Here is a 20,211-nt window from a genome sequence, read left to right as displayed (position 1 = left end):
TTTGTGGTTTCTATTTAATTCCTTTGTTGAGTTGTATTCATGCACCTAATTCTTTGCAATGAGACTCACAACCTTGCTTGTTTTACCTAAACTAGGTAGGAGTTCTGGGTTACAAGTGTAGTATAAGAGTTTTGTTCTGTTATCACCCAAATGAAATCAAAAGGGTTTTGTATTTTCTAGTAATAAGACTATTAAATAACCTTAAGTTGGTGTATTGATTGATACACAAATAATCAGAATTAGTGGCATAATGGGTGTTTTCCCCCCTTCAATACATTATCACCCTCTCCAGAGGAAATGGTCTAGTTATTCTCTTAAGATCACACAGCTAGAAGCAGAAATACCATTGTACTGGGGCTATCTTGGACCCGTTTTTAGGGACCGCAACTAAATAAACAGCTCTGCTTCTATTAGGAGAGAATCCTGTTTCGTGTAAATATCATGAAAGAAGGCATTCCACAAGAGCCCACTCTTCCTTATCTGTTACTCACAAAAAATGTTACATGGATCATTTTTGAAATTATCACTATGCTTCATCCAAGTCCTTATCTATACCAGATCCCCAGTCCCTCTCCCTGCCAGACAGATTTAGAACCAAACCAAACCAAACCTGAAAAAAACCAACCAACCAACAAAAACACACACACACACACACAAATGCACAGATATAAACAAACAAAAAACTGGTCTGGGGAGATTATGAAGTTTCCTTGTAAGGGCCAACAAAATGCTAGGCTAGCCAGAGCCTTGGGTGTTTCAGAAATCTGACTTCTTATACACACATTCCAGGAGAGTCAGCAGGGCCATCACACATTTAAGCTTTGAAGCTTAATCAAATTTCACACATAGGTGGAAAGCCTCTCTCTTCTCCACACATACAATTGTTCCTCTCCTCCATTCCAATCTTCACTCCTACATAATCTACACCTGGCTTGACATTGACAGCTAGTACAATTTCTAGCTGGAATGTGGGAGAGAAACAAAAGAAACCTACTCTAGGTTGGAAATATTCAGGGAGCAAGGTGTTCTACAGATTCTAAACAAGATTGGGGTGTTTTGCTATCTAAATGCTACCAATGTCTTGAAGACTCTGGATAAGGAGATGCACTGATCAAAAAAGGACCATTCCTATAAATTTTAAAAGGAATCTGATCTATGTGTATCAGAGAACACAAATACACTGTTACTTTTTCCAACCCAAGTTTCTTGCCTGCTTTAGCTGGATCCTTTAAGATAACTTTAAATAATTATGTTTCATTAATGTGAAATGGGATGTGATTTCTGATCTTGGGGCTGCAGGTACTTAACCAAACTATCAAGCTATCTAGGTTGATGCTTTATTTGAAACAGTTCTGAGTTTGAGGGCTGTCTGCAGCCCTCGAACTCATTTGTTGCATCAAATGAGTGAAGACTCAAAGCATGGAGGAAAAAAAAAGGTACTTGTCAGTTTGAAAGTCACAGACAGTTTATGTTTCTATAATTAGATTAGGAGGAAAAAACCACGAAGAACCCACTGGTAGCAGGAAGAAGCAAGAGTCTTCTAGAGTCTGGCATCTGCAAGGAAATGAAAGAAAAAAAAGAGTTCTTAGTTCCTTTCAGTGACAAAAACACCAACTACATCTGATAATAGGCCACACAACTACAACCTGATTAACATCTCTTGGTCAGCTGGAAGGATCTGATATTGTTAATGGCAGAACACCAAGTACCTTCTGACCCTTAGCTCTTCAGTACCACTTAGCACACAGAAACTTGTTAATTGAATCAAAAACATTCTACATAGAGCTCACTGTATACTGCTTGTATCCACAGTTTCATGAGTGAGCAGAAAATCAGAATTGACTATCCATACAATTGACCTCTCCAGACAATTCTGGATTAATTTCAATTAACTTATATTGATCTTTTTCTCTTCTCATATGTTCTATCTATTCATTAATTCAGTAATATTTTTTGAGCTGTTACAACATACATTGGGGGAATAAAAATTAATATGGTATCACCTGCTTTGAGATACTTATCTAGTAAAAAGTAGATTTGTTGATAAAAACACAAGATAAAGCATATCAAGTGCAAGGTGAACAAACCCTCTTCATGTATATGCATTCAAGAAAATCTCCACCCACACTTAAGTTCCTTAAGGGGATAAGTCCTATCTTCTATTTCTTTTGTATCTTTCCAAAGAAGCTAGAGAATTCTGTAACAACCGGCATTCAAAAAATGATACTTTATTAAGAGGATAAAAAGGTTTGTGGCTGTTTAAGGATTGTTACCTAACCTAGGATAATTTTTCTCTCCTGATTCCTCAGGGGTTATAAAGAAAAATACATTTTTAGCATGTAAGGGGTTTAATAGCAAAGAGTTAAGCTCACAAGGAGAGAAGGTATCTAGTCTTAGGTGTCAGAGATAGAAGCTTCTCCTAGGCTTTCACCTTAATTCTTTTTTTTAAAGATTTATTTATTTGAGAGAGAGAGAGAGAGAGAGAGAGAAAGAGAGACCATGCACACACGTGCGAGCGGGGACAGGGGCAGAGGGAGAGGGAAGCTGACTCCCCGCTGCGCAGGGAGCCTGAAGCGGGGTGATCCCAGGACCCTGAGACCATGACCTGAGCCAAAATCAAGAGCTGGCTGTTTAACTGACTGAGCCACCTAGAGTAACTTTTTTTTTTCTTGTAATCTCTACACCCAATGTGGGGCTCAAACTCACGACCCCAAGATTAAGAGTCGCATGCTCTCCCAACTGAGCCAGCCAGATGCCCCTGGACCATTTTTATTATGTAGCAATCCGTACTGTATGAGAACCAAGCATCTTGTGCAGTGTGTCAGAAGGATTCAAAGTTCACCATTCATCCAGGTGGTGTGTGTTTTCCTGACACACCCCAGTGCTGTTGTGTCTCATTCCCTTCTGGGGCCAAATCCAATTTTCTGGTTTCCACATGTATTTAACAATTTGACATCAAAACCTACCAAGAGGGGCACCTGGGTGGCTCAGGCGTTAAGCGTCTGCCTTCGGCTCAGGTCATGATCCCAGGACCCTGGGTTCGAGCCCCACATCGGGCTCCCTGCTCAGCGGGAAGCCTGCTTCTCCCTCTCCCACTCCCCCTGCTTGTGTTCCCTCTCTCACTGTGTCTCTCTCTGTCAAGTAAATAAATAAAATCTTAAACAAAACAAAACAAAACAAAAACTTACCAAGAAAAATCGCTAGCACCTAGAAGCAACACATAAATATTATCGTCCATAGCTAAGGGGTGTTTGCTTTTGGAATCTCTTTTCTGCTTCTCACCAGAAGAAACATCAGTTTTGGCACAAAATGAACCCTAACTCACAGGAGATCCATCTGCTTCACTGTCCAGAGAAAGCGAATGAACTGGAAGGCAAGAGGCCAATTACTCACTCTTAAAGAAATATTCACAGAGGGCCTACTATCTGCAAGACAGTGGGGATATAGTCTCATTCCTAGCTTAATAATATTCCTTTTGGCAGGAGCAATATGGCTGGGCAACCTCAGCCAAAACAGCATTTGAAGAATCAAATTTGGCTCTGCCATAGGCATATAGGGTTACCTCAGGAAAGGCTTCATCTGTAAAAAGTAAAATATTTTAGTCTGTTCATAGAGATTTTGTGAGATTCTGCTAAATCAAATATTCAGATAAGATCAACAGTGCAAGCTTCTTAGAGACCCCAAACTTTTAACTGCTCATTAAAAAGAGTATGAATTTTTTGCTGAGTGTTAAACTGTACTGCACAGGGAAAGAATCGCAGAGCAGTGAAGCACAGCTGTCTGATTAATCTCAGTCCATTAAAAAGGCATGATAGATCTCGAATGCAACTTTGCTAAAAAAAAAAAAGAAAAAGAAAAAAGGAAAAAGGCAATGTGTACTAACGTTAGGGAAAGCAACATGGCATGTTAACAGGATTCTAATTTAACAAGTAAATGCCTATTCATTAGCGTGTAGAGCCATAACAGAAGCTATATACTTAAAAAATACAGGCACACACAAAGCTTTAATTTGGTACCATAATCTGAAGGAAAATTGGACCCAAATTGCTTTATGTCCAGTTAAATCTTGCTACCATCTGAAGAGAGAGTGAAATAAAACTGAAACACTTACTTGATGAGCTATTCAGTTACTGTGCATTTCCATCTATAGAGTAGAAATATTTCAAAATAAATACACCATGACAATTGAAATTCACTCCTTCCCCTGTTCTTACTAAACACAAATGACTTATTATTCTTGGGGTATACTGAATTACAATATAAAAGTGGAAGAATTTAAAATTAGTGATTGGATTCTATTCAAGAGCATGGGAAAAGAATAGTATATTACCTCTCTAGCCTTCAGGCATATGATGTGGTGAATTCATTTTTTTGGGAAATGCAAGTATCCAAAGGGAAATGTTTTAAAGGGAATCCTCTAGCCACCTAAAAAATTAGCTCAAATAGTAGCAAAGACTGACATCAAGGGAATCTGAATTTGGGGGCAACATTAGGAAAGTCTGTATTAAATAAAAATGATAGTATCTTGGGTGTTCCCTATGTGGGAATTTATCAGGGTGATATGATATGAATTTAGTACCTATTTACTCGGCACGGTTTCTGATGTCTAGGGAAGACATCAGAATACTATTCTTATGCTAGTTCCTATAACTTATTACTTTCGTTTTCTTTCTACTCATTTCCTTTTAGGTCTCTGCAATCCAATTTCTACTGATATTATGCCTTGAGTGTCAGGGATGACTTCCTCCTGCGCAGTGTCAGTAGCCTTTTTATTGGTCTCCAAATTTACCCAAGGTATTTGATGTCAGTGGTCATCCCAACTTGAAAATATTCTTTTGGTTTCTGCGATCTTGTACTTTCTTATTCATGATTTCCTGTTACTAACCAGGGCCGGGCCTAGGGTGTAGGGAGTGAGGTGCTCAGAATGCAAAATTTAAGGAGGCACTCAGGGTCATGTGAGTGTAATGTGTTCACACTGACTATGTCCCTGAATAATCAAGACCAACTGTATTTAGCACAACGAAAAGAGTAAAAACATTTTGCCTTTATTTCACTTACTGTTTTTCCATGGCAGAACATATGGCAGAGACTTGGGAACACGCATGCCTGAAGCCAGGTTACTCTTAGGTTCCATAACTATGTTGCTTGCAGGGCTGCAAAAACAAAGACAAATCTGCGTATGCCAGCATATCTGTATTCTTTAGGCAGGCACACACAAGACAATCAAAATGTGTGTTTTGTAATTTGGGAGGAAACAGCAAACTACATTCTGAAATGTAAACACATTTCCATCAAAACATTCTTGCAATTAGAATGATTACTACTTCTCTGAAAAGCTCACTGTTCTGTACAAGCATTAAGATGGGTCTAACCATTTTCATTTTCCAGAAATTGAGATAAACAGCAATGCCATCTACTGTTCAGTTATATGACAGGCTCATCAACTCACTCAATAAATGTAAGAGAGAAAATAAAATGCCAAGACAACCAAACCAAAGGCAACAAATCTCATAGAACTGAGGTAAAATTAAAATTGTACTATTAAGATTCATCTTTAAGTTTTTCTATTTTAGTGCACACACAAAATAAGGTACATGTACAATTACTAACTTATCTTAGGAGCTAAGAAAAATTGACAAGCATTCTATTTGGGGAAAAATGAAGTCTAACATCTCATTCCTTCATTTTCTAATCCATAAATATTCTCATTTCTGAATATCTGAAACTTGATCTTCTAAGGTTTGAAGATGAAGCAGTAATGAGAAATCTCATAGATTTAAATTAGATAAAGGGGTGCCTGGGTGGCTCGGTCAGTTAAGTGGTTAAGCGTCTGACTCTTGATCTCAGCTCAGGTTTTGATCTCAGGGTTACGAGTTCAAGCCCCACACTTAGATACAAATTAGATACAAAATCAGTGGAAAGGAGAGATGCATTTTCTTCCCTACCCAATAGGTACTCTGGCTTGCCCAATTTCAAATCAAGAACTTTCAGGATTATTTTTCCTTAGACACTAATTACCCAGAGTGGTGTCACTGGAGAATTTTTTCCAAGTATTAAAATAATGCCAGCTCAGCAAAAAACCCAACTTAGACGTAAGAATGTCTGGTACCACGGTCTCCCTTGCTAGACTGTAAGCTAGTATTTTTGTGTTCCCATAGTGATTAACACAAAGCATGTGACCTTTTTATGAATCGAGGAATAAATAAGGAAAATAACCCACCAAAACTATCTAGACTAAGTTACCACCAAGTAACATCATTAAGGAAAGAGATCAAATCATGCTTTGGTGGCTTCTTTTGGTAACAGGTCACTTGGATTTTGGGAGGCAGTGCTGGGAATGAGCCCATTTCACTTACCTGTTGTTGCCACAGTAGTTGGCTGTGCCCCAGACAAATGGGGTGCTGGTCTGTTCCCAAAGATCTGCCAAAGAAAGAACACAGTTTGTGACACTCCTGTAAAACACCAGTTTATGCTAGTTGAATCTGTAAGGTGGGAAATAATACACCTAAGTTTAGAGAAATTTAAAGATTGATCAAGTACCCTGCTGAAGTGACACAGTAGCAGGAATTTAATTGAAGGATATAAACACAAGCAACCTAAATAATAATAAACATGCCCAGTAACAACCAAACACAGATGGTACAACACAATTTATGGAAAAAAACAGATGTAAAGAAGTGCTTTTTCCAGTCAAGAGGGATAGGCTGTTCCACGTGTCTGCACAGTGATACGAATGTGCTTGTTTTGAGGCCCAATAACAATAATAAGGCGTTCCGAACATGGTATGTTCCTAAAAAAGAAAAATCTTCCTTCTGTCTAAAGCAAATGACTTGCGATTTAGACATTGTGAAGAAAAAGATGTAGAGACACTTCACCTTTATCCCAGTCCTCATCGCAAGGAGGGCACTGCCATGTGCTCTCAGCCAGAGTCTCTTGTCCAAGGTTCCTGGTTTGGTTGACTGCAAGATAACAAAGATTCTGATGTAAAAAGGGGACATCGTCAGGTTATTATGTTTAAAGGGGTTAGTGGCTTAAAAGGTTTCAGGGTAGCCTAATAGGTCTTTGTTTCTGAAAAACAGATGCTACGAAAGCTAAGCAGAGGTCTTATCCCCTTGCAGAAGAAAAAGAAGCTGAAACAAAGATTGTTTGTCTTTGTTTATGACAATAAAAGGATTTTTATTTTTACATTAATTACTGGTAAGATGGATCAGGTTGTTCAAAAGAGAAAGCAGTCCGATAAACACAGCCTGACAACCTTTTATTGATGAGATAAAATACTCAAGGGCAGAAAGATACTATTCTGAAATGATGAAAGCCAAAAATCAAGAAATCAAGGTGACAACGGAGCATAATACAAATCTGAAGGGGCTAACCTCTAGGACTGAAACCTTTTAGCTAGTCTTACCAACATCCTGCTCAATACAACTTTTATCGTCACAGCTTGAGATATGATGACTGATTTCGGCCCGAGGAACCTGGTGGCGAGCATTGAAGGGACAAGTAGCCAATTTGTTTGCGACATCAGGATGATTCTGTGGAACAAAAATTAAAAGGTCTATCAATTCTCTGATTCTCTTCAGGTTCAAAGGGAGTGGCTTAGCCTTATTCTATAAATGACTCCCCTAAAATCTCTCAATAAACTTGTGGATTAACTATGGTAGGTAAACTCATGGTAGAAAATTAAGAGGGAATGAATTATTTCTCCTCACACAGACTGTACAGATGACCTCAAACTCATCAAAATGTAAGCTGCTTTCTTATGCTCATAGAGACGGGCAACACCGATACTGGGTTTACAGTGGTTTACAGGGGAGTAAACAGTGGATTGAGGATTGGGTATTTGAACCATATTTCCCAAGGTCCCAAGACTGGCAGCACAGCCTGTCGTGGTGGAGCTCTCTGGATGTCTCCGAAGGGGGATATTCAGGGAACAGTACCACGAAGACATACTCTTAGCCTGCACTGCGGTAGCGCGCCTGCTATTGCCACGCAGTAGTGCTGGAAAAGAGCGGTGGGCAGGGAGCCGCAGAAGAACCCGACCAGTGAGTTTCAGATTAACACAGGAATGCTTATTTCAAGTGACGATGCCTGAAATGAGGCTGTGAACAACTGGGCCTTCATTTCAGCTATTTCACTAAGGAAAAGCCCAAATGTGAGAGTCTGCTCTGCGGATCAAGTTCTCTGTTTTAAAACAAAACAAAAAAACCAAAGGGTTTATCGTATATCAAATCCTAGAGTAAGCTACCAGGAATTAAGAAGCTGATTTATTAGAAGCAAAACATTGATCACAAATAATATTCAAAAAAGTAAAAATAATGTGAAGTGGAAGGACGCTAAGAAAAAATAGAGGATGAAGAAAATTATGAGGGCAGTTATCTTCATGATTTTCGTAAGGGATACTGAGCATTCCAATGCAAAGATTTTTGTGGTCAAAGATGAAGAGCATTAGAAGAGGGGAATTAAAGGGGTGCCTGGGTGGCTCAGTTGGTTAAACGTCTGACTCTTGATTTCAGCTCAGGTCATGATCTCAGGGTCATGAGATGGAGCCCTGGGTTGGGCTCTGACCTGGGCATGGAGACTGCTCAAGATTATCTCTCTCTCTCTCTCTCCCTCTCCCTCTGCCCCACACTCCTCCCCGAATGCACGGGCTTTCTCACTCTCTTAAAAAAAAAAAAAAAAAAGGGGGAGTTAAAGACAATGTGTCTTTTTATTGCTTAGTTTCCTTTCCCAACCTTTATCCTTAGGGACATGTTTGCAATCCTAGGGAAGCAAGTCGTGGTGGTATCTGCTGGTCCACATTATCCAGGTTCAACTTTAAGGGATCTTTGCTCTAGAGATTTAAAAGAGCTGCAGAAATGATCAACAAAGGCATGATAATCATGTCATGAGGACTGCAAGAGAAACACCCTTTAAAGGATGTTAATGCATACATGAATTGTATGCAGTTTGGATTAAATACCAAAAATGCTGTCTAAGCATAAATCCTGCAGACCTTTGGCCTTTTTTTTTTTTTTTTTAAATTTTTTTTAATATTAGAGTACCTTTTTTTTTTTTTTTGATTTTATTTATTTGACAGAGAGAGACACAGCGAGAGAGGGAACACAAGCAGGGGGAGTGGGAGAGGGAGAAGCAGGCTTCCCGCTGAGCGGGGAGCCCGATGCGATGCGGGGCTCGATCCCAGGACCGATGTGATGCGGGGCTCGATCCCAGGACCCTGAGATCATGACCTGAGCCGAAGGCAGACGCTTAACGACTGAGCCACCCAGGCGCCCCGACCTTTGGCCTTTGTATCCGACATCTGTATTCTAACAATCCTTTCCAAGTGCCTCAATTAGTATGCCAGCATTAAAGTAGTTTATATCTAAGACTACAAAAGAGTGACCAGAGAAAAAAACTCAAACTCTGATTAGTTGTCCCCCACCAAAAGATGCTTCAACCAAAGACTGAAACTTGGAGAAACTGTTATTTTTAGGAATAATCTTTTCTTAGGCTAACCTCTAGCTGTTCAACTTCTCTAAAATTTCCAAACAAAAAGAAATCAGAATTAAGTGTATTATGGCACTCAATCCTTATCAGGACAATGAACACATCAAATTCACAAGGCAAGAGGGATTTCTCATTGCTAGCAAAAATTAGTTTTTCCTCTGTTTTATGAAGTGTGAGAAGAGTATATAGAGGGCGCTTTGTCACTAGTTAGGGAGAAAAAAAAACAAAAACAAGAAAAAGCTATGTACTCAAGAAATAAACTCCTTTCTGTAAATGTTGGTATTTAACACAAACGCAGATTACTAAAACAAGTCCGGCATTAAATTAAAACATTTTTGCTAAAATTATATGATATTCACAAAATTTGGCTTTTTAAAGGAACTCAAGAGGTCATTACAAGGCAAATTATGAAAATAATGCCTTACCTTTCTGCACTTGATAAGATGATAAGGAAACCTGCAGGCCCTGATTTGGTGGTTTTTATCATAGGGGCATTGTAATAGCTTTTCAGGGTCCAGGGAATCGACTGAAAGAGAGAAGAGTAGGATAAACATAAAGCTTAAGCTTTAAACCTTTGTAAAACTACAGTATTCCAGGCACACTGGATTTTTAAACAGAATCTATAAGAGTAGAACATGACAGTCTAACAACAACTTGGAATTAAAAAAAAAAAGGGTGACTAAACATTTAAACATGAAAATGTAACTCCGGGAAGATAAAACTGTATTACCACCAAATCTTTGTAAGTACAGCAAAACAAGCTGTCATGGGATAGGATCTTAGTTCATATCTGGTTGTACATAAATTTGTTTTATACTAAGGGCAACCATGAAAATGAAAACAACAATAAAGTTAAATGAAAACAACAATAAAGTTAAATGAAATGATACCCTTTTTTCCCTTCTAGACGTGCTAATTCAGGGTCATTTTTATATCTAGCTAGCCTAAGCAAAGCCTCTTAACCAGTATGCTAAAGTTCGAATGGATGGTGTGCCAATATACCAGTGTGGGGTACCTCTGCACATGCTCCCCCATCCCCTACCAGTCACTTCTAGGGCAAGTTGAGGGCAGTTACTCCCCTTTGCCAGCATTCTTGCCTATTGACTAGTATGTTATGGCATGAAAAAAGTTCATAAGGACTGCTCTAGATCAGTTATAAGCTCTATGGAAGCTTGATAGGTGATTTCTTTTTCATCTGTCTGCTTGGATTTACTACTATAAGTAGTTCCTAATCTTGGTTACTCTAGATACCTCTCAAAAGAAACCAATACCTTTATCAGATAGGTGGTTTTACTTTTCATAGTTTGGCACACAGATGAGAAAAAAATCAGAGAATTCTTTAATCTAGTGATTATCAAATTGGGCAGATAAAAAAAATAATCTGCAAAAACAGAACGTCCTAAATTTAAGACAACTGCAGACATATGGAGCTCCTCTGTGAAAGAAAGCCCCTAACCTAGACCATGCTATTTAAAACTTCTCTTAGAAGACTATATTTTCAGGCGCCTGGGTGGCTCAGTTGGTTAAGCGACTGCCTTCGGCTCAGGTCATGATCCCAGAGTCCTGGGATAGAGTCCCACATCGGGCTCCCCCCGCTCTGTGGGGAGCCTGCTTCTCCCCTTCCCTCTGTCTGCCACTCCCCCTGCTTGTGCTCTCTGTCAAATTAAAAAAAAAAAAAAAAAAAAAAAAAGACTATACTTTCAGGAATCATCTCTACATAGTTACTTAAGAAGTTTCTCTAAATGTGTAAAGCTACCCGTAGGCTTTACAAATTTTAGCAAGCTTGATTAATGAAGGGAAATTAAAAGGGTTAAGCACATTCTGAGTGTATTAGAAGGAGGACAAGAGGCAACCTAATAAAATGCTGTTACCATCATTGAAGGCAATGATAAAAGTGAAATAAGATAAACAATTCACATTTGATAAGGAGCTTATAAACCAGGAGACTGCTATGAAAATCAGAAGCCAGGGGCGCCTGGGTGGCTCAGTTGGTTAAGCAACTGCCTTCGGCTCAGGTCATGGTCCCAGGGTCCTGGGATCGAGTCCCATATCGGGCTCTCCTCTCTGCGGGAAGCCTGCTTCTCCCTCTCCCACTCCCCCTGCTTGTGTTCCCTCTCTCGCTGTGTCTCTCTCTGTCAAATAAATAAATAAAATCTTTAAAAAAAAAAAAAATCAGAAGCCAGTGGGGAATTGAAACAGACAGTTTCACTGGAAGAGTGGTAAACATGCAAAAAATTGCTAACCATGATCGTGATGCAAATGAGCCAGAAAGGTGACTTGAAGGACAGAATGAATAGGAAGGAAAAGTCTTAGAGGACAGGCAAGTTTATTGGACCAGGCTCATCCTGACCAGCAATCTTTTCATATTTCTGAAGCTTCAGGACACCCAGGGAGAGTTTACAGATAAAATTCTTATTAGTTTCCCTTCATTTAATCCATTCCATCATGAGCAAATGTTAGGTCATGTCAGCAGCTGACAGACTAGACATACCTTATGATTCATACACATTATACTGCCTATACAGTGACATATATCAGAGTTGATAATGACGACTTCCTATCACAATGGTTTTACTTCCTGGCCTCTGGTAACTTAGGTTAGCTCTAAACTGGTTTTCCAGATTTAAAAAATTTTATTTTACTTTTAATTAAAAAAATTTTAATGGTGATAAAAATATGTAACATAAAATTTACCACCTTAACCAATTTTAAGTGTATAATTAGGTAGTGTTAAGTATATTCACACTGTTATGCAACCAGTTTCCAGAATTTTTCATCTTGCAAAACTGAAACTCGATACCCATTAAGCAATAATTCCCTATTCTCTCCTCTTCCCAATCCCTGGCAACCACTAATTCTACTTTTTGTTTCTATGAGTCTATTCCAGATACTTCAGATAAGTAAAATCATAGTGTATGTCTTTTTTTGGACTTATTTCATTTAGCATAATGTTCTCAAGGTTCATCCATATTGTAGCATGTGACAGGATTTCCTGTACCTATTTTGCTATTTTTTTTAAGTTTTTATTTATATTTTTTAGTAATCTCTACCCCCAATGTGGGGCTTGAGCTCATGACCCTGAGATCAAGAGTTGTATGCTCTTCCAACTGAGCCAGCCAGGTGCCCCACTTGTTTTTTCTTTTTTTTAACTTAATATATCCTGGAGCTCCTATGTCAGGATATAAAAAGAATATAAAGCAAACAAACAAACAAAAAACCCAAAACCAAACCAAACCCAAACAGGAATATTTCAGTGCTGCATACGGATTTGCCATAGATTCTTTTTTTTTTAAATTATTTTATTTATTCATTTGAAAGGGAGAGAGACAGAGAGAGCACGAGCAGGGGGGAGAGGCAGAGGCAGAGAGAGAAACAGGCTCCCCGCGGAGCCGGGAGCCTGACGCGGGCCCGATCCCAGGACCCGGAGATCATGAACCGAGCCGAAGGCAGACGCTCAACCATCTGAGCCACCCAGGTGCCCCATAGATTCTTTTTTTTTTTTTTTTTTAAGATTTTTAAAAAAAAATTATTCATTTGAGACACAGAGATACAGAGAGAGAGAGCATGAGCAGGGGGAGAAGCAGGGAGCCCGATGTGGGGCTCGATCCCAGGGGGGATCATGACCTGAGCTGAAGGCAGACGCTTAACCATCTGCGCCACCCAGACACCCCTGCCATAGATTCTTAATCATTTCTCTTACTGATGGACATTTAGGTCATTTCCAGTTTTTTATTATTATATAAAATGCTGTGACTAACAATCTGGTATATACTTCTTTGTGTACGAGGAGTATTTCACTTGGGCAGATACCTAAGAGTGCTGCATTGAAGTATATGTGCATTTAAAGTAACAAATACTTTATACTTGTAATAAATACTATCAAACTGCTCATCAAAAATTTTATCTGGCTTTTTGGCAACATAACTTAATTTGGAAAACAGAGTAGGCCCTGTGGACAAGCTCTCTCCAAAAGCATAGACTCAGATGTTTTTCTTTTTAAACTATTTTTTTAAAATTATTATGTTATGTTAATCACCATACATTACATCATTAGTTTTTGATGTAGTGTTCCATGATTCATTGTTTGTGCATAACACCCAGTGCTCCATGCAGAATGTGCCCTCTTTAATACCCATCACTGGGCTAACCCATCCTCCCACCCCCCTCCCCTCTAGATCCCTCAGTTTGTTTTTCAGAGTCCATAGTCTCTCATGGTTCGTCTCCCCCTCCGATTTCCCTCCCTTCATTCTTCCCTTCCTGCTATCTTTTTTTTTTTTTCAACATATAATGTATTATTTGTTTCAGAGATACAGGTCTGTGATTCAACAGTCTTACACAATTCACAGCGCTCACCATAGCACATACCCTCCCCCATGTCTATCACCCAGCCACCCCATCCATCCCACCCCCCACCACTCCAGCAAACCTCAGTTTGTTTCCTGAGATTAAGAATTCCTCACATCAGTGAGGTCATATGATACATGTCTTTCTCTGATTGACTTATTTTGCTTAGCATAATACCCAGATGTTTCTCACTCCTGGGTAGGGGCCTGAAACCCACGGTGAGAAATGGAGGAAACTTCATAGAAATAGGGAACTAGACTTGACAAAAGTATCATCAGTTAAGAGGTACAGCCCCAAACAGAAGCTGGAGATCTTTAGATTAGATTAAGGTTATAGTTTAAGGTCAATTTGGGAAGAAGGTCAAGTATATCCTAAGGCAGTGTTAAGTTACTTGGGGTCTGTGCTAAAATGCAGATTCTGATTCAATAGGTCTGGGATGGGGCCCAGAGATTGTGCATTTCTAACAACTCCCAGGTGATATTTTTCTAAGAAAAAAATTATGGCTGAAAAAAGTAAAGAATGAGAGACATAAAGGGGAGCTGTTGCTTTCTAATTTAATAGAGAGTAGTAAGCTTCCAAGAATAAATATAAATCTACCTATCTCACATGGAATTCCAGGTTTACATTAAAATATCTTTTTAAAAAATATTTTATTTATTTATTTGAGAGAGAGAGAGCACACAAGAGGGGCAGACAGAGAGGGAGAAGCAGGCTCCCCAACAAGCAGAGAGCCCAACGTGGGGCTCAATCCCAGGGGATCCTTGGGGATCATGACCTGAGCTGAAGGCAGACACCAAACCAACTGAGCCACCCAGGCACTCCTACATTAAAATATCTTTAAAAAAATTAAGGAGGTAGGGGAGAGAACCCTAAGGAAGACCAAGGAGAATCAGTCTTCTAGATCAATGATTCTCAAAGTGTGGTCCTCAGATCAGCAGCCTCAACTGAGAACATATTAGAACTGCAAATTCTTGGGTCCCAGACCTTCTGAATCAGAAAGTCTGGGGGTAAACAACAACGACAAAACACACAAAAAAAACCCCAAACCAAACAAACAAAAAGAAATTCTGGGGTAAGTCCAGCAACCTGAGTTTTAACGAGCTCCCTGGGTGATCTTGCTGCATGCTCAAGTTTGAGAACCTCTGATATAGATATTTAATGAAGACTATTTCCATGTAGTTTCTATATATCGATGATTAAGATTCTATTGGACCCTTCCTTGAAGGTAGAATGGGACTAAAAAATATCCTTTAGTTGGAACTTATTAACTCCAAAGAGACTCTGAACAATACAGCAAAGTAAGAAACAAAGTAGGCCCTGTTGACAAGTTTCATCCACTCATTGATGCAGATGTTCCTTAAACTTGGTCAGGGCTTAGAAACCATAGTGCCTTATGGTATCAAGTGTGGCATTACATATGAACAACATATGACTCTGTCTCTAACTATGTAACCTTGGGCAAATCATTAATTTAGGTTCTATTTTCTCCCATGTAAAATCCAAACATTAAATGAAATGATTTTTGGGGTCTCTTTTGTTTCTACATTTGTATGATTCTAGATGCTAGCTCCCTTCTGACTTCTTGGGCCATCTAAGGTTCCTGGATCACTTGAGAAATAAGAATTCTTCCCAGGATTTCTTTAACCCCAAGAACTCAATGTGTATCAGCATTATTATGAATATCATATTGTCTCTCAAAATAGAAAACAGAGGTTACTATCCCCTTGTCCTTAATAGGAGAAACTGAAGCCCTCCAAAATTATGTTTCATTTAATAAAAATATAGTTTAACACAGATGTCCCAACTGTAGCCTTTCCAAAGCTTGATAATTTCAAGTGTCTTATTTCAAATTTGGGAACTTCTCTACTACCACACAGACATCCTCAGCAGTTGAGGGAGAAATGTGAATCTTTCCCAAAACACTAAAGGTCTTGTCAGACATAAAACTATATGTAAAGAATTTAACTTATTCTCTAAAAGCAATAAGAAATACATACTGTAAGTTTCTTCCATGCTGGAAATGAAGAAGCTGAATCCAAGCGCTGAGGGGGGAAAAAAAAAGCAGTGGTTCAGTAAACAGGACTACTAATTTAAAGTGTATTCAGGTGATAAGATAGTCTACTTTAAGTGCCATTTCAACAACCTGTCACTGTTTACCATCCATTAGGGTTTGATGCTATTTAACATTAAAGGGGGCAAGTCAAGACCACAAGAGAATTACTATTTAAACTTTAGGATAAACGTAAGAATAGGGTACTATTTTATTTATTTATTTATTTTAAAGATTTTATTTATTTATATGACAGAGAGAGACACAGCTAGAGAGGGAACACAAGCAGGGGGAGTGGGAGAGGCAGAAGCAGGCTTCCCGCGGAGCAGGGAGCCCGATGCAGGGCTTGATCCCAGCACCCTGGGACCATGACCTGAGCCGAAGGCAGACGCCCAACGACTGAGCCACCCAGGCGCCCCAAATAGGGTACTATTTTAAAACTCTCCTCTCAAGTTCTTAAAAATACAGGATGGGCAGGCTGCCAGTCTTGCTCTCCCCTGGGACCTGGGAATGCTGAAAGTCTAGGTCCACCAGTATGCACTTAATCCATCCCATAAGCCCAGAGACATTCTAGCTTACTATTTTTTTAAAAAAAAGATTTATTTATTTGAGAGAGAGCGAGAGCATGAGCAGGGGGGAGGAGGCAGAGGGAGAGGGAGAAGCAGACTCCCCGCTGAGCAGGGAGCGTGATACAGGGCCCCATCCCAGGACTCTTAGATCATAACCTGGGTCGAAGGCAGTCGCCTGACTGAGCCACCCAGGCGCCCCTAGCTTACTATTTCTATGACTTTTCTAAACGTGATCAGGAAGCGTCACACCTACTGCAGTGATGCTTCACCTCCCCTCTCCTCCACCAATCCCCTATACTAAAATGGATAGACTTGGTTAAGTTTCTCTAGTTAGTACTCACTCCCTCTAAGCACTGAGGGAAAACTTCTGAGTGTTAGGATTTAAGAAATATCCATTTTATGGATAACACAGTAATAAAAGAACAAGTCTAACAGAAATGTGGAAGATTAAGACAAGAAATGATTCTGTAGTTTGAATCCTCTTCTACCAAAGATCTCCCCCTATTTAGCACTGTGATTAAATAAACTAATCATTATGGGAAAAAACTAAATTTATATAAAACCATTCTCATAGGAAACTTCTAAAAATTAGCTAGATTTACAGCTGTTGCCTCTAGAGCAAGCTCTCCTTTGGCCCTTCATACAGTTCCACACCCCTTCCCCCCATTCTATGACATAAGCAGCCTTGGAATCTATGGTAGGAAGTACAAGTGATCAGCTGAAACTCTAGTTTGGTAATTTGCTCCACAGCCCATTTGTTAATGGCATTTACTAACGAAACTGTTGTAAAAAAATATTTTTCATATCTGGATTAAGAAATTCTGAACTTCCTTTTGACAAGTTTTACTTATACATAGTTAACTTCACACCTTTTTTTTTTTTTTTTATAAAAAATAAGACGTTTGGAAGGAAGAACCAAGTACTATGTTCCTTGATTTTAGGGTGTTTAGAGAAACAATCAGCGCCAGATTCAGCAACTTATGGAAAGCCACCCTAAACTCTGGGGGCACAAAGACTAATTACAGTAAATTTAGAACAGTGGAATCCATAGCTTCATCATTCAGCCGTGTCCACTGAAGTCTCCTCCGTACCAAACTGTTAACAGGCGATTCTTTACCTTTTCCCTAGTACTAGACCGCGGTGAAACGGACAAATTACGCGAAACAGTCAAGTTTGGGGGCTGGATGTAGGCTGAAGCAACTGGTTAAACTCGTAACAGAGCTGGGGTCTCAGTAAAACAACCGTTTTTCTTTAAACAAAACAACAATCAGAGTAGATTTAAGCGATGGGACTGAACAGGAGAAGGTGGGGAAGGTGGTTAACTTAAAACAACGTAGACAAAGGAGGTAGGGAGGCCCTCGAGGGGACACACGGTGGCGGGACTACGCGGAGCCAAAAGAGCAGCACTGAGAACCCACAAGGCCCAAGGCTACGGGCAGGCGGAAACGGGAAGCCATTAGATGGTGAAAGTATCCCAGGACACTAAAGGTGAGTTTTTTGCGGAGGCCCCAAGCCAGACGAGGACGCCTTCCCTACCTCGGTCGAGACACGTTCCCACAGCCGCCTTCTCCCCACACCCGCGCCGCAGCAACGCTCACTTCCGCCCCTGACGTTAGGGGGTGGGGCCTCCACTTCCTGTGACGCTGGTCGCGGCTCCGCAGGAGTGTGTCTTCCTTGCGCCAGGCCTGCCAGGCCTCCCCGGCCGCCGCGCGCTGGCCACTTCTCACTCTTCAGGCTCCCCGTCCTCGGGCCATTGTCGTCTTTCAGCCCATTCTCGTCGGGTCTCCGGAACGATAGTGGCCTTGCGGGGGTGAAACTGTGGGTGGAACTCGCACTGCCTTCCCTGCGCCTTGTGGCGGCCATCTTAGGAAAGAGAATGAGTGTTGAGATACGGGCCCTGGGCGGGGGAATGGGACTGGCTCGGGTGGGCTGCAGGCTGCAAGGAAGCCTTTGTGGAAGTTGTCCAGCCAGAAGTGTAGTTTGGATTCTGAGGGAACGGAAGAGGAAAAGAGTAAAGGAGATAAGTCTGTAGAAGGGCCAAAACAAAACACCGAGGGGAATCTAGTTTTTGTTCAGCAAGCATTGTAGAATCTTAAAATTCAAACGTCAGTTATAGTACGTGAGGATGCTTGGTAGGAAGGATGCCCTAGTTGGATTAAACGGAGTCTTAGAGTTGAGGTGAGAGCTCAATGCTCAATAAAAAGAGTTGGAGACGTAAATAGGGCCAGAAAGTTGTAACTTGATAAATGGAAACCCAAATATAGATTGTGAGCCTCGTTCTGGAAACTGTCACACACACACTACGTGCAAGCAGTAGTTCTTGTCCCTGAGGTGCTTAGAAAAATAGGCCTGAAGTGGATGAAAGGTAAAATGGCAGTCTAACATGCCAAAAATATGGTCATGACTGGAAATTTACATTAGGAAGAAATCACTGGAGCCCAATGTGACCTGGGAAGGATTTATGGAAAAAAGGGACTGTGGCTTTTGAAGGTTAGACAGAAAAAAAGGAAGGTGTTGATACTACAGGTGGATCTGGTGATACTACTTTCAAAACCAAGAAATAAAAATATGCTATGACAAAAATTTTTGTACTGTCCAGGTGTAGGGGGCAGTATGGGAGATTAGTCTGAGTGCTCAATTATTGGGACTTTTGGAGCATTTCAGTGGTTTATAGATCCTAAATGACTTAGGAGAACTTATCCAGATAGCAAGAATTGAATGTGACTTTAGTGAAAAGGATCATGGAGGTGGGACATTTTATTTTTATGAGACTACTTAGTAAACATAGATTGTTACCTGATTTTTTTTTAAAGATTTTATTTGAGAGAGTGCATATGCAAGAGCATGGCGGGGGGGGGGGGAGAGGCAGAGGTAGAGGAGAAGCAGACTCCACTGAGCAGGGAGCCAGCCTTGCTGTGGGGCTCTGCTGGGTTCCAAGATCGTGGGATCATGACCTGAGCCAAAGACAGACGCAAAACAGACTGAGGCACCCTTACCTAGTTTTTGTTTTGTTTTGTTTTTTAAAGATTATCAGCCCTTGGGCTGAGGAGAGTGTGACTCATAGTCTTTGGCTCATATTAAGACCCTAAAAAGAAATGTTGTTAGATGCCCCACCCAAGCCTTTCTTGTAGGCTAGTGGTTTTTTTTTTTTTTTTAAGATTTTATTTATTTGAGAGAGAGAGAATGAGAGACAGAGAGCATGAGAGGGAGGAGGGTCAGAGGGAGAAGCAGACTCCCCACTGAGCAGGGAACCCGATGCGGGACTCGATCTTGGGACTCCAGGATCATGACCTGAGCCGAAGGCAGTCGCTCAACCAACTGAGCCACCCAGGCGCCCTAGACTAGTGGTTTTTAATCTTGTCTGTACATTAGAATCATCTGGGGAGCTTTTAAGACATACTATGCCAAGTTCTCTTTCCAGACCAATTAATCAGAAAGGGCTGGGCATGGTTATTTTTAAAAAGCTACCCAGATGATTCTAATATGAAGTCAGGGCTGAGAACCACTGACCTAGGCACTGTTTTGAATTTAGGAAATGTATTCTTTCACCTGAGTGGCCTGGATAATTCCTATGAAGGAGGAGCAAGCTGTTAAAGTGCTTCTTGAAAGATAATAGCTAAGAATGAAAGCTTCATTGCAAGCTTAGCACAAAACATTTTAGAGAAAGCTGCTGTTTTGGTAAATCAGTTTCAGATCATTAGGAATATCTTAAAGTAACCTTTCTGAAATTCTAAACCTCTGAATTTATCACATTCATGCAGA

General features: G+C 40.3%; 1 protein-coding gene across 1 annotated transcript; it reads right to left on the bottom strand.

The window, feature by feature from the left end:
- Window positions 1-526: 526 nt before the first annotated feature.
- GTSF1 (gametocyte specific factor 1) lies at window positions 527-18,073 on the bottom strand. Its single transcript, XM_035002470.1, has 9 exons — window positions 17,986-18,073; window positions 15,828-15,872; window positions 9,912-10,012; window positions 7,406-7,532; window positions 6,876-6,959; window positions 6,357-6,420; window positions 5,059-5,153; window positions 4,112-4,144; window positions 527-1,554 (listed from the first exon to the last, which is right to left on the bottom strand). Exons 2-8 carry the CDS (start codon window positions 15,841-15,843, stop codon window positions 4,128-4,130), a joined length of 504 nt encoding a protein of 167 aa, XP_034858361.1. The 5' UTR covers window positions 15,844-15,872; window positions 17,986-18,073; the 3' UTR covers window positions 527-1,554; window positions 4,112-4,127.
- Window positions 18,074-20,211: the final 2,138 nt, after the last annotated feature.

The sequence above is a fragment of the Mirounga leonina genome, unplaced genomic scaffold (genome assembly GCF_011800145.1).
Source record: "Mirounga leonina isolate KUSES-001 unplaced genomic scaffold, KU_Mleo_1.0 Mir_126, whole genome shotgun sequence".
Taxonomy (NCBI): Eukaryota; Metazoa; Chordata; class Mammalia; order Carnivora; family Phocidae; genus Mirounga; species Mirounga leonina.
The sequence above is the reverse complement of the archived record's forward strand: the minus strand, read 5'-3'. Positions and strand labels throughout refer to the sequence as shown.

Excerpts from the sequence above, each read along its gene's own strand:
- GTSF1 (XM_035002470.1), bottom strand. Across the intron at positions 6,960-7,405 it reads TTGTATTGAGCAGGATGTTG|TCAACCAAACCAGGAACCTT; the intron begins GTAAGACTAGCT and ends GTTATCTTGCAG. Across the intron at positions 6,421-6,875 it reads CGATGAGGACTGGGATAAAG|ATCTTTGGGAACAGACCAGC; the intron begins GTGAAGTGTCTC and ends TTTCTTTGGCAG.